The sequence below is a fragment of the Netta rufina genome (assembly GCF_964035555.1).
Source record: "Netta rufina genome assembly, chromosome: 3".
Taxonomy (NCBI): domain Eukaryota; kingdom Metazoa; phylum Chordata; class Aves; order Anseriformes; family Anatidae; genus Netta; species Netta rufina.
The window spans coordinates 85,408,769-85,421,690 of NC_140125.1; the positions used below are offsets into that span (position 1 = coordinate 85,408,769).

The 12,922-nt window shown below is 38.0% G+C and overlaps 1 protein-coding gene across 2 annotated transcripts in view; it reads left to right on the forward strand.

The window, feature by feature from the left end:
* The first annotated feature begins 6,048 nt into the window (after positions 1-6,048).
* PDE7B (phosphodiesterase 7B) overlaps positions 6,049-12,922 on the forward strand; it is a 177,516-nt gene continuing 170,642 nt past the window's right edge. Inside the window, exons 1-2 of one of the 2 annotated variants that reach the window (XM_084284883.1) lie at positions 6,077-6,167; positions 6,296-6,410. In XM_084284883.1, the coding sequence (XP_084141009.1) occupies positions 6,390-6,410 (21 nt within the window). In that variant the 5' untranslated portion in view covers positions 6,077-6,167; positions 6,296-6,389. Of the gene's footprint in view, positions 6,411-12,922 lie in introns of both variants that reach the window. The other variant, XM_084284884.1, reaches the window with a different exon arrangement.

Consider the following 12,922-nt stretch of genomic DNA (forward strand, 5'->3'; position numbering starts at 1 on the left):
CCACAAGTTAATGGAAATTTGAAACTCTCTTCCTGATGCTTTCATCATCCTATATTATGCTTGTTGAGCTTACTGAATGTTGTTTATGTGAACTACCCAATGCATAGATTAGAAATTATTTCAACACTTTCACAATGGAATAAAATTCCATTTGATTAGGGATCTTTCCCATCACTAATATCAATGAATAAGTATATAGAAGTAAGTGGAGATGTTTTCTAAAAACTTAGTCACATTACATAACTTCAAAAGTTCTTAGGTTAAATAAAAGGGGAAAAAAAAAAAAAAAAAAAAAAAAAAAAGTTAAAGTTCTGGAACTTTACTCCTTTTCTATAGATTTTAATATAATGGCCCATAAAAAATATAGAGCAGTAATGTGATCTATTAAAACTTTATAAACCACACATGTAGCCTTTTATCTAGGTACTTTCTCCCTGTTCTTGATAGAAAAATTATCACCAATCATACATAAATAGTCATACCTAATTTGCCTATTATTAGGCACTTTCACGCCCCCAGATCAGATAGCACTCCCTACTTCACCTACTGTGTAAATTTCTTTCTTCCTTTAGTACACTGCTTACCTGAATCCTGAGGGTATGTATGCATGGACACCTAAAGCTCTGTATGTGCCTAGTTGTACCTTTCTGCCCTCTGAAATAGGAGGCTATTCACAGATCCACAGAGCTGACCCTCTGCCCAAATGCCCTTATGTACTCTCTTATGAGGGAAATGTCTGAGGCCAGCCCAAATTACCTGGGAATCAACTATAATAGCTGGGCTCAGATCACAACTATTTCCATAACCACCTCCAAAATGAGATTTTTAAACCCTATTTGAGCTGCAGCAAATGTTAGGAACCATTCTTTCTCTATTGCACTATCCAGGAGAAAGTGATAAAGCTAACAGAAACAAAGTTATATATAGAAAGATTTTTACTTTTATTTTTAATTTGGTGTTTCAGATTAAAGCAGATGTTCAATGGAAAGGAGATAGGAAACTCTGCTAGGGCACAGGGGATAGTTAGAGAGAAGTTATTTGACAGAAACAGCTGAATTTCTAGATCATACTGGAAAAGATTTCTGGCAATAGGTAATTAAGACCAAGACTAGAAAGTCAGACAGAATAATGGACAGATGAGTTTGTGGGAGCTGGAGACCATTCCCTTGTTGCTGACACTCAGGAGTGGTGTCATCCTTGTTACAACAGCAGCCAGATGAAGTCAAGCCCTGCTATCTATCATGCACCAACACACCAGCTTTTTGGGTCAGATAAATGAATCCTATGGTCTCATCAGCAATCTGTCTTCTTTTTGATATGACCTTGCTCAGCAACATCATGCCCTCACCTATCTATATGCTTGTCTGAGATGAACTGCCCCCTGCATCCTGCCTGAGTAATCACAGAAAACCCTGAACCTCAGCTGATCACTAGACTACAGCATCTTCAGACATCAGACTGTCTGAATTCACTGAAAAAAATGCACAGATCCCAGGTGAAGAAGAGAAATATAAGGGAGTGTGTTCCACAGATGTCAAACAAGGGGTGCTCAATCATTCATTCCCTCTGTAACAAGGTTAAAAAGCTAACTGAGGGCATTAACTTGTAAACAAGCAGTCATAGGATGTTCTCTTCTAGTCACTATCAAACCGTTCCATGATTCAGTAAGGAGAAATCTATCTTTAAAAGTTTCCTACTGGAAACATACCCAGTGTAGCATATAAACTAATCTGCAAGTGTAGTGTATCCGTCTTCCTAGAGTGGGATAGACATAAACTTTCTTTATGCTACTCTTCCACTGTGGTTGTCCACCCTGTCCTTCTTCTGTTTTCATGACTACAGCAGACTGTGCCTGTACACTAGTTCTTCACCATTACTGTCTCACAACAAAGAAAGCTGCAACAGACAAAGGGCAAGTTTGATCACAGAGTCTTCAGCCTCTTGAGACTTACTTGTTCATGCCCTAAGGAAAAGTAGCAATACCTTTGAGAATTACTATAACATCTACAACCTTGCAATTCAGACCAATTTCAGGACAGCTGAGGCATGTGGAAGGAAAATCAGGCATGAACTCTCTCAGCTATGGCAGCAGGTTACTAAGCATACCTCTTCTTGATGCATGATTCTATGATTCTTCTACTCCTTATTCTCACACTCTGAAACTGCTTAATTCCCTCAGATGTCATTGATAGCAGTGTGAAGAGAATACATGGTCCCATGCTCAAGCCTTTCAAAAAGATGCCCAAGGTAGAAATAAAGGATGGAAGAAAGTGGAAGGTATCTTAGGAAGGAGGCGTCTTTGTCCACGCACAGTGCCAGCCATCCTATTCTGTTCAAACACAGTTGTTACTGGTTCTTGGATGTATTTATTTTCTTTAGGTTTCACGTAGTATGTCTGTCTATAAGAAGTGTGTTTTGGGTGAGGCAGATTAAGCAGCTTCCCTAATAAACAGGTTCCTTTCTAAAGACCATGATGGATGGGTGTGTTAGACTGTTGAGGGTTTGAGAAGAGGAATGCCATCCCATGGTAGGAAATGTCTTGGTGTGCCACCTATGCTGAGAAGGGAGAATCACTAAAGACCTGTAAAGTGCCTCCAGTGCTAAATCAGGACTATAAAAGGAAGGCAAATAAATTACTTAGAAAGGCAGGCACATAAATCTGTTGGATTCCCAAATGTACTCTGAACACTTATTCTAGAGAGAATGAACCAAGGTGTCTGTGCCTAGCTCAGCTCTTTTTTCAAGAGTTGCATGATTAAAATCTCCCCTTATGGCCAAAATTTGTGCGTTAGACTATCCTGTTAATTGCTAAGAAAAAGTGTTATCCACTTGATCTTCCTGGATGTGCTGCAGATCCTCCAACAATGTCTATATTCTTTCCCTTTGTATTATCACTCAGACTTTCAGTACATGTTCTCCCACATTTTGAATACCTATCTGAGTGAGATGCATAGCATAATCTCCTTCACCTTTTTCCCTCCTGTTGTTCCTGAACAAGTTGTGCTCTTTGATATTAGTATTCTGGTCACATATTCACATGACTGTACCCTATCAAGTTTCTGTTATGTCAATTAAGTTGTAATTTTAATCTTGCATTAAGGTTTCCAGCTCCTTCTATTCATATCAATGCATTTTACATTTATATAGAGACATCTAGGCTGAGCATAAGTTGGTTCACTTTATTTTTCTTCTTCTTCTTTTTCTTCTTCTTCTTCTTCTTCTTAGGACCTTTGATAAAAAATCATAGACTTTCCATTTTTTTGCCTAGGCCTCTGTGTGCCAGGTTTATTTGACAGACATGTCACCTGCCTGTCCATATAATTTAGTGCTTATCTGATTGGATTATTAAAACTGTGCTAAAGCGTTTCTCTCTTTCTTTGTGAGATTGAGCCCATGTCTTCTCAACAGTCCTTCCCATCCTATCATGGAAGCATGTAGTTATGCTGATGAAACCAAATTCTTTGTAACACTGTACACAGACATGCATTCTGTTTTTCTGTTTTCCATCACTGCATACATGTACTCATTTGAGATTGTCTTTCTCTAAGTAGACTGCAATCTTAAGTGCAGCCAGGCTACCTTTTCACCCAAGAAGCATCTACGTCACAAAAAACACAGTGGCCACTTTTTGTCAGAGGGCCATATGATTCCCAGAGGCTGTTAAGCTTTAACTTCCATAGGAGAGAGACAGTATCTGTCTAAGACTTTGTGTAGACCTTGAACATACCAGGACCCTGACTCAAAAAAACACAGTGTAATATTAATAATAAGATTGATGCTAAAATGCAGAAGATGAGAAAAAAAAATGTGGGGGGGTGGGGGGGGATTGGAATAGACATTGAGAAATCACCTAGTCTCTATACTTAAAAGTAATACCTAAACCAAAACTGCTTGTGAAAGATGTTTGCTTAACCATACTTTTAAAAATAGCCAGTAATTGGATACTCTGGAGTATCACTGCCTATCTATTTCAGTACTTCAGTCTCCTACCTTTAGTTTTTCCCATGTCCAACAACTTCCCTTTGCTGTATTCTACTTGTTCAAACCACAATGAATATGGCCAAAAAATGATTCCCTTCCTCTTTGCCAATTATCTATGTCTGTACTAGTAAAATAAACATAGCCAGAACACAAGCCTGGATGGTGGACCCCGATTACTTAGAATACCTTATTAAAGCCTTAATAGTAATAATAATGCCTTAATGCTTAAGAGTGGGCCCTAACATAATTTTGGCACTCTCCTAAGCAATGCCCAAACACAGTTTGAGACTTACTATATAGTTACATACATGTTGTCATGAAGCTTCTAAAAGAGATTAAAGGCCAGGTAATGTCTCCAGGCCAAAGAATAAGTGCTATTATTTTTTATGTGCTTGTTGGTTTTGTTTTTAACTTTAAATAGTTAATAACTGTTATCAACTCTACTTTTTTTTAGTCTAAGTGATATCAGCTTATTCAGATCTGATCATTCTCACTGGAACCAACCCACTGAACCATATCATTTTCAGCTGATGTTTCCAAACTAGTCCCTGAAGTGAAATTCCCAAAGTGCAATACTTAGCTGTGCCGTCACCAATGCTGATTGAAGTTAAACATGATCATTTTCTTTGTATTACAGATAGTATTGCTATTTATACATACCAGATTGCTTCATACAGATCTCTAAGTACAGTCAGATGAAGATAATGAGCTCTAATTGATTTTGTAAATCTCTAACATATTTAATACTTTTTAATATGTTATGCCAGAATTTACAGCATGACAACCCTTTGCATTTCTGCTGAAACTGATTACATTAGCAGTGATACCCCAAGCAGACCTTTCTATGAAAATATCATTAAAAAATTTGGTCTTTCCAGTACAAGGTTTGATAGCATCAATTGGTTGTTATGAGTGTATTGTCCTGGAGAAACTTCTGCTACCTCTACTAGTTTTTTACCTGATCTCTCAATCACTGAGTGCTTTTAGTCTATCCACTTTCAAAAGCACTTATATGTATTTTAAAATTAAATGTTAGACTGTTAAGTCAATAGTAGCGAACCATGTCTCATAAGCCAATCTCTTTGAAAAGAATCCCTAGGAAAGCAAATCAATAATATTAAAACGATGAAGATAACTAAACTGTTAGTGTTACCAACCGATTTCCTGTCAATTATCTTGTGCTGGTGTGGCCTCTCTTGCCCGAGCTAATTGACCTTGGCATGCTGCTTGTTTCTTTCCTGCTATTTCAGCTGTATAGCTTCTCTTCTGACAGTGATACAGTGACACAAGAAGCCAGGCTTTACCATTGCCTCTTGCCTTTTGACACAGACTGGTATGCAATAAATCCCCTGGGGTGGTCCACAGCAGAACTGCAAGGAGAGCAGTGCTGGACTGCGACCAGTTGATTGAAAGTGCTGGACTGCGACCAGTTGATCGAACGGATGTTTGCTCAGAGCAACAGACCTTCATTACTCTGACGTAGTAATGAAAGAAGTTTGTTAATTTGCAATCTAGCTAGTGCTGACTGATAAAGGGATGTGTACAGTAGTCTCAGTCTTATCGCTTTTGCCAGGTTTACACTGGTGTAGCAGCACTGAATTTAGACAAGCAGTTCCTGATTTACTTCAGGGAAAGGGCAGAATCAGGTCTGATTTTGCATCATAATCCATACAAATAACAGGCCTCCCTGGGAAATATCTTATATCTTAGGTATATTTAAGAAAACTTCAATTTATGTATGTATATTTATAGCCTATCTCCATTTTGTGTGAATATTTTGGATCTTCCTGGTACCTTTCATTATAAAATATTTCTAAGCTAAATCCAGGACAGATAAATTATGACTCTGGCTTCTTTTAGTAGGGTAGCCTGCCTAAATCACTGCCACATTCTTCCCATAGTAGTCGTTTAAAATTAATAGCACATGCAGAGGAAAAACTAAACCCTTTGACGTCACTCTTGAAATGAGGAAACATAAACAGAAAAGGCTTCACTCCAGCGAGCTGACAGTGCCGAAGCGGATTGGTCTGCTTTCCCTTGCCTGTGGCAGTTGACAGCACCTCCCAGCCGTGCACGGCCTTCTGCTTGCTAACACAGCCAGTCTGACTGCAGCAAGCTCAGCTCTATCCCAGCCCTTACACTGGCAGAAAAGTGCACTCTCTTTCTGATTCTTTTTGCTTCTTAAGGTGGTTTTATTGGCTGGGTTGGGGGACTTGGGGAGGTTTTCCTTTCCTTTTATTTTTCCTTTTTTTTTTTTTTTTTTTTTTTTTTGGTTGCTGTTGTTACTTACTTGTATTCCTAATCCTGGATGCAGTTACTGGATTCTGCAGTACAAGTCTTCATGAACAAGCTGCACCGCTTAGAGATTTCACGGCATTCAAAGGTCACAGAACTGCCACTATGGTTAAATGTCTTGTTTAATGGTTGAGGTATGTACAGCAAATCTAAAAGAGCCAGCATGATGATTTCTGAAGGGGAACTAAAACTGTGAGGGGGAGAGGGAAATAATACTATTATTTATTGGAAAAGATTTTTACTGATGATTGTTACTACAGCAACAGGATTTTGAATTTCCTCCCTTTTTCTCTTTATTCAAACTAGATGAGAATTTTAACTTATGTTGGTTTAACTGTTTGATGGCAAAAAGAGATTGCAGAGAGAATCTGTTATTGTAGTCCTTTCTGATCCGCTGAGGAAAGTGTGATTGTTTTCTCTATGTGTTTTCCGACTGCTCTATGGAAGGAGAGGATACCTGTGACTTGGTTGGCTTAGATGAAGGCAGAAGATAGCAGAAACTTATTCATATCCTGAGGGTGCTGTGAGTTCATCTGAGAGTTAGAGCAGAGAGAGAGAAGGAGTTTGAAATAAACAGATCAAGCAGGAAAGAAAGTCAGTCTCATATTTAGGAGTACATGTACCACATCATTTTTTTTCTACATGCTTATGCTGCTTTACTTGGTTTGGATTCTGAAGTTTAAAATTAAGAAGCTTGAGCTTTGACTTATGAGCAGATCCTCAATGTGAGGGAGGGAGCTGCTCAGCTTATATTAACACCAGTTGTCAAATATCTTTTGCTACTTAACCAGAGAAAAGTGGAAATTAATTGGAAGTTGAAGTAATGAAGCCTGACGTCTGTTTAACAGCATATAAGTTCAATTCATATTTGAGCTACTGATCTGCCTTGAATGAGTATTGCAGCAGCACAGTGGACAGTGTGTGCTGCAGGAAGCGAAAGCAACTGCTAGCATAAAACTAACATTGTTTTCAGGAGTGTGATTCTAACATACAAGAGGAGGAGCCACTTGTCAGAGCTCGTGTGTGTGTGTGTGTGAATGATCTTAAAAACAATTTCAGACAACATAGCCAATGTCCATGATTAATTAGATTAAAATACAAGTTTTCTCAGTGACTAGCAATCTTCGTATTTTCCCAGTTTTTGAAATGAGACAGCTCTGTTTGAGATGTTACTGTAGATATAAACTGTCTACAATGTGAAAATCTTTTAGTTTAACTTTAAAATTTATACCTGATAAAACTATTCATATAACAAAGAACAGAAAATAAGTACATCTACCTCATGCAAGGCACCTCAAAGGGTTACAAAAATTAGGCATACTAGGCTCAAACATGCTAGCTTAAGGACTGCAAAAATATTAGCTCTGAAATGCAGAGGATGTGATATGTGCTGTGAATGGACAATTGCTATTCTGCAGTGCCTAGTGGGAAAACAAGGACTTTGTGTATTGCAAATGCATAACTGCAGCTCCTCCATTTCCTTTGCTGTATCTTCACCGATGGCTGCAGAAACAAAGAAGCTTGTCACAGATAAACTCTTTAGTGCCACATCTGTTTTGAGGTACTTAAAGACAATTTTTTTTCATGTCATCCAACAACCCTAAGTCAAGCTTTGTTAGTTGAGCTATTATTCTGTAATCCCTGTGCCGTTCTGTCCTCTGCAGCCCTCCCCAAAGTCTCATGTGAAATGCCAGCTGTTTTTAAAAACTAAAGCTTTGCTTCTCCAGTTCCAAGTTTAGAAAGGTTAATACAGTATTTGTTCAATGATTAATTAGTAAATTTGATCAAAGGAAAGCCTGAATCTAGAGGGACTGTCTTCAGTTCTGCAAGGAACAACCCTATAGCTACATGAAGATATCCAAGTTTCCAAATAACAGTCTGTAAAACATTGATTTACTCTCACTTCCTAGAATTAAATCATTTACCTTTTTGATAAACAACATCTTCTTTTGAGAGAAGCTTAGCTTTTAACCTCTGAAATCTGTATTTTGTAGCAACAACTACTGGTGATACAAATAGTAAATATGCCAACTGGACTGAGGAAATGACATTGTTTTTGTACTTTACTAATGAAAGTTTCTCTGCAGTGCTTTCTCTGAACATTCTCAGTTCAACATCAAGAGCAAAATACAATTTAAGTTTGGCCTTTCTGTAGCGGATAAGAATCTTAGTATCATTTGGAGTCATATTGTGTCAAAAAGAGTTTGTATTACAAAAGTTTCATGCAATATAAATGGCTGCTATTTCTCAGGTTATTTCTGTAGGGTGGACAAGAATTGTCACCAGTGAAGTTCTAGTGATTCCAGGAGAGCAATGCATATTCTATCGAGTCTAAGTCAGTGTACTGCAGATCACTTTTAAACTGTACAATCTTTAATTCTGTAACCTAGTATATAAATATACAATATAGCAGCAGCTGTTTTCTCCCTTACCTCCCCATTTAAATGCTTTCCCTTCTGAAATCCAGCTCTCAGCTTGCCCTTACCAGACCTCTAGGTAGGTCTTTGAAGCAGACTGGTTTTCCAGTGTCTTCGTTACAATTATCAAGTATAACTGAGACATTCAGTCATACGCAATTCTTCACCCAATGGTTCTTCTACCAATAGTTGAAGCATATTTTAATGAGAAGCCATCTGAAAATTGACATATATATGGTTTTCTTGTAATTTTTCAGTCTCATAGGAAAAAAAATTCTCTTGTATTGGTATTTTCCTTTATAAGAGCTGTCTGAAGCAGAAATGTCAGCTACTAACCAAGTCATTGGTAACAAAAGACTAAGGCCTGATGCCTCTTCATTTCATCATATGAAGTGTTTAAAACCTAATCTGTCATTTAATCTCGTAAATATATGGCCAAAAACTCTAGATGCAGTTTGTCTTGCAGAAAAGCAGGTAATTTGGAGCAGCCAGAGAGACTTCCCATGTAAATGAGCATTTTAGCAACTCACTATTGTTCATTTTTTTTCCATTTTAGTGCTTGAAATTTTACAGCTCACCATGTGTTTGTCACAGGGTGAAAGTGAAAGGGACAGCTGGGGTCTTACCAGCTGCCAGAACAAAATTAAGTGTTTTGTAATGAAATGATGGCTCGGTATTCCTCCTCCCACAACCATATTGGTGGAAGATGGGTCTCTCTGTGTTAGAATTACAGTATTCATTTTTCTTGTTCCTCGGCCAGAAAACAAGCACACCCCTGCAGGAACATCAGTTTTTATACTTTCAGTCAAATCTTGGCTTTACATTCAGTGTGAAAATGGCACTTTCCAGCCATACGCTTCAGGATGTGGAACTGATGTTATTTAGAGTTTATGCCCTGGGGTCACTGGGACACATAGACATGCAGCCTCTGTATCCATAAGCAATTCAATAGTTCTGACGCTTTTTCTTTCTCTGACCAACATGAGGTGTAGCTATCTAGGCAATGATAGCTGTAAAGCCAGGCACCACAAAGGCCCTTATAGGCACTCAGAAAAGTGGGGCTGGTAAACTTATCCTTTGGTTCAGTAAATGAGTGGAAAAGCAAAAAATCTGTCTTCTGATAGTTGCAAGTATTTGACAAGTCTGAAGTCTTAACTTTGTGTAAATACTAAGGAGGTAGGTAGTATTTGTTCTATTTAAGTAAATTTATTTAATTTATTAATGTATCTGAAAGATAATTTAGCAAAAGAATTCTTTTGACATACTGAAAATTGTTTAGAACATTTTAAAATTGTATTTTTACTACCATACCTACTGCAGCAGCATCCCAATAAAATTGCATTAAAAACAGTATTTAATCCTTTGAAATTTTCAGTTCTGTTTTCCTGTAGTAGACTATGTCGGATTCAGAAGGTACACTGCTAGAGTATACAATGCTCAGACCTGGGCTTATTATTATCTGTTTTAAGGCCACCAGTTTTAAAATAGAAAATTAAGAAATCAGAGCCAGATCAGATAGAAGAGAGGGCAGTTCCATAAGCCAAACTTCAACAGCAAATTTCTAAGTGAAAAATTTAGTGCAGGGACAATTCACAAAAAGCAAAGATTAAATGATTTAAGTACTTCTCTTGCACATATTTAATAGTGTGGCATGTGCAGTCCAATGATGCTGTGATTTCAACACACATTTTTCATTTGTTCTGTTCATAGAAAGTGAAAATTCTATAGCTATTATGTAAACAGTGTTGAACTATAGGAATTAAACTAATGAAAGGGCCCAACTGAGTTATTTTCTTATTCCGTTCTTACTCCCAGTGGGAGCTGTGAGTGAGGATGGATGAGAACTGAGTTTAGCTACTTATTTAAGCCACATAGTCTCATGGTGGTATATGATATGCTTCTGCTAGCTTGCTATCCAGCCAAATAAGACATCCAGGTTGCCTGGATGGATAAACATAGCTGATGATCTCTCCCTCTTAGTAGGTGGGGGTTGAGCAGTTAGGATTCTCTCAGTCACATAGAGAGACAAATTTGTTATAGTTTAGGTAAAGAAGACTTGCATGCAGACACAAACAGCAACATTTATTTTTCTTTGGGTATGTTATATTAGAAATAGGAAACAAATATTTAGCAGAAGATAGTTGCAGAGAGATTTTTTTCTGTAGCTGGTAGGTTTATACTAGTTACCCACAAAAATTCCTGGTATGAGAAAACTCACCAACTAATCTCTCACTGCAGCGTGTGTTAATGCCAGCAGTGTAAGGTTTTTAAAAGAACAGCACAGAATCTCCCCTCAAACTAAGTTTAGCTAATTGTCATGGAGGCATAAACACACTTATGGGGCAACTGTTGTCAGGACCTGTATATCATTCTCCATGTGGTCGTTCAGAGCAAAGTTGATGATACTAACCCATCTGGATGTAGCAAAGAGGTTTTGGAAAGGTGTCCTTTCCAAACACTACCTTTCCAAGAATAAAGTGGGAGGTAGGCATGTTTTGACTGAATACACAGCAACTGGTTCAGAGAAATGCACATCTGTAAAAGTGAAATTAAGAAACCTCATGTTTAACTAGAGAACTGAAGGATGATATTGAGCTACCATGTAATTGCTTATGCTGTCTTTGGAAATTAACCATTAGTCCTTCAGAAAGAAAGGGTCTATACACTCACGTTCTTATTCTCTTTCTCTCTCCCATTCCAACCTTTCTCCCATAGCTCAGGTTTTCCAGTGCTTGTGCAGGCTGGCTAAGCTCTGGGGTTTGCCCGTTCTACACTTGCTAATATAGGGTGGCAGAGCTGCCATTAATGTGCAAGTACTTATCCCTTGGAAAGAGAGATGATGATTCCTAGGTGTTTGTTGTGCTTTAGAAAATAACATTTATTGACATGAAATGCCTTAGTACTTTCCCAGGCATTCAGCTGTCAGCCAGAGCATGTAGATGTTTTCCAATTTATGTATTATAAGCCTGGTATAGACTTGAGGGTGCTGCTTAGACAGTCCCAGAGGACAGCATCTGCTTAGTATTTCTGTAGAAGAGCACCACTTTCCACCAGAATCTGAGGGTGTAGCAGTGCTGTGAGCTTCACTATGTATGCAGATGCACACTGAAATATGGGCACATCTGACGTTTGGTTTCACCTTTCACTCAGTTTGCCACTTATGCTTAGCCTTAAGCCTCTGAGAAGGTTAGGTAGAATAAGGACTTCCTGCATATCAGCCTGCTGGGGCAGATGGGGAGAGCTCACACAGACGTCAAGGGAGAGATGAAAGCAGATGCATGACATCTTTGTGAAGGTGGGGTTCTCTGCTTTCCATTAGTCTCCTAGCATACTTCTGGCTTTGTGCTAACTGATAACCATATTGAAACAGGATACTGCCCATTTCTGGTTCAAATGCTAGGATATGACTTGGCTCTGTCTGACTTATTCATAGGCATCTCGGTTTCACACTGCTGTAATATCTGAGTCTCTATTAATAACAATGTTCGAGTGGCATCAGAATGGCCATCATAAATTTAATTAGGCAGTGTATCTCCATTTTAATCAACATGGCCATTAGAAGACTGTAAGACAGCCAGGAAAACAATAATTAGTCCTGATTAAGAAAGGAGAATTTGCACACATCAGCAAAGGATAGGAGGGAGCTTTGCCTTCTTGAGGATTTGAAGCATGGTGAGTTCCTTTCTGCTGTAGTAGATCTGAGGACACAGATACTAAAAAGCCCTTTGTCAGTACATTGAAAATACCCTTACAAGACTAGATGAAGTGGAAAATAATCCACTGTAGAAATAGAATTATTAGAGAATATTTTCAAATTCTATTATTCTGATTTTTGAGGGTTTTTTTTGTTTGTTAAAAAAATCTTTTTTTTTTTTTTTTTTTGAACAAACTAGATGTCCCAGCTGGAAAGATAAAACTGGAATGTATTTATGTACCAAGCAAATTCCTCAGGTTCACAGTTGCTTTGTTTTTGTAGGACTGCTTTAAAAAGCAGAACCACTGAAAGATAAAAAGAAGATTCAAATTGGATTGGAGTGTGAGAGTGTAAAATGGTATAGTTCCACTGAGATTAATAGGACTCCATCAATTTATATCTCTGAAAGATCAGACCCACTGAGCTTTCAGGTCTTATAAACACTCCTCTTCACTAGCTAGATCAAATTTTAGGCTCATTAGCCTTTATAAGAACCTATTTTATACTACTGCTTTCCACAGCTTCCTCACAGTTG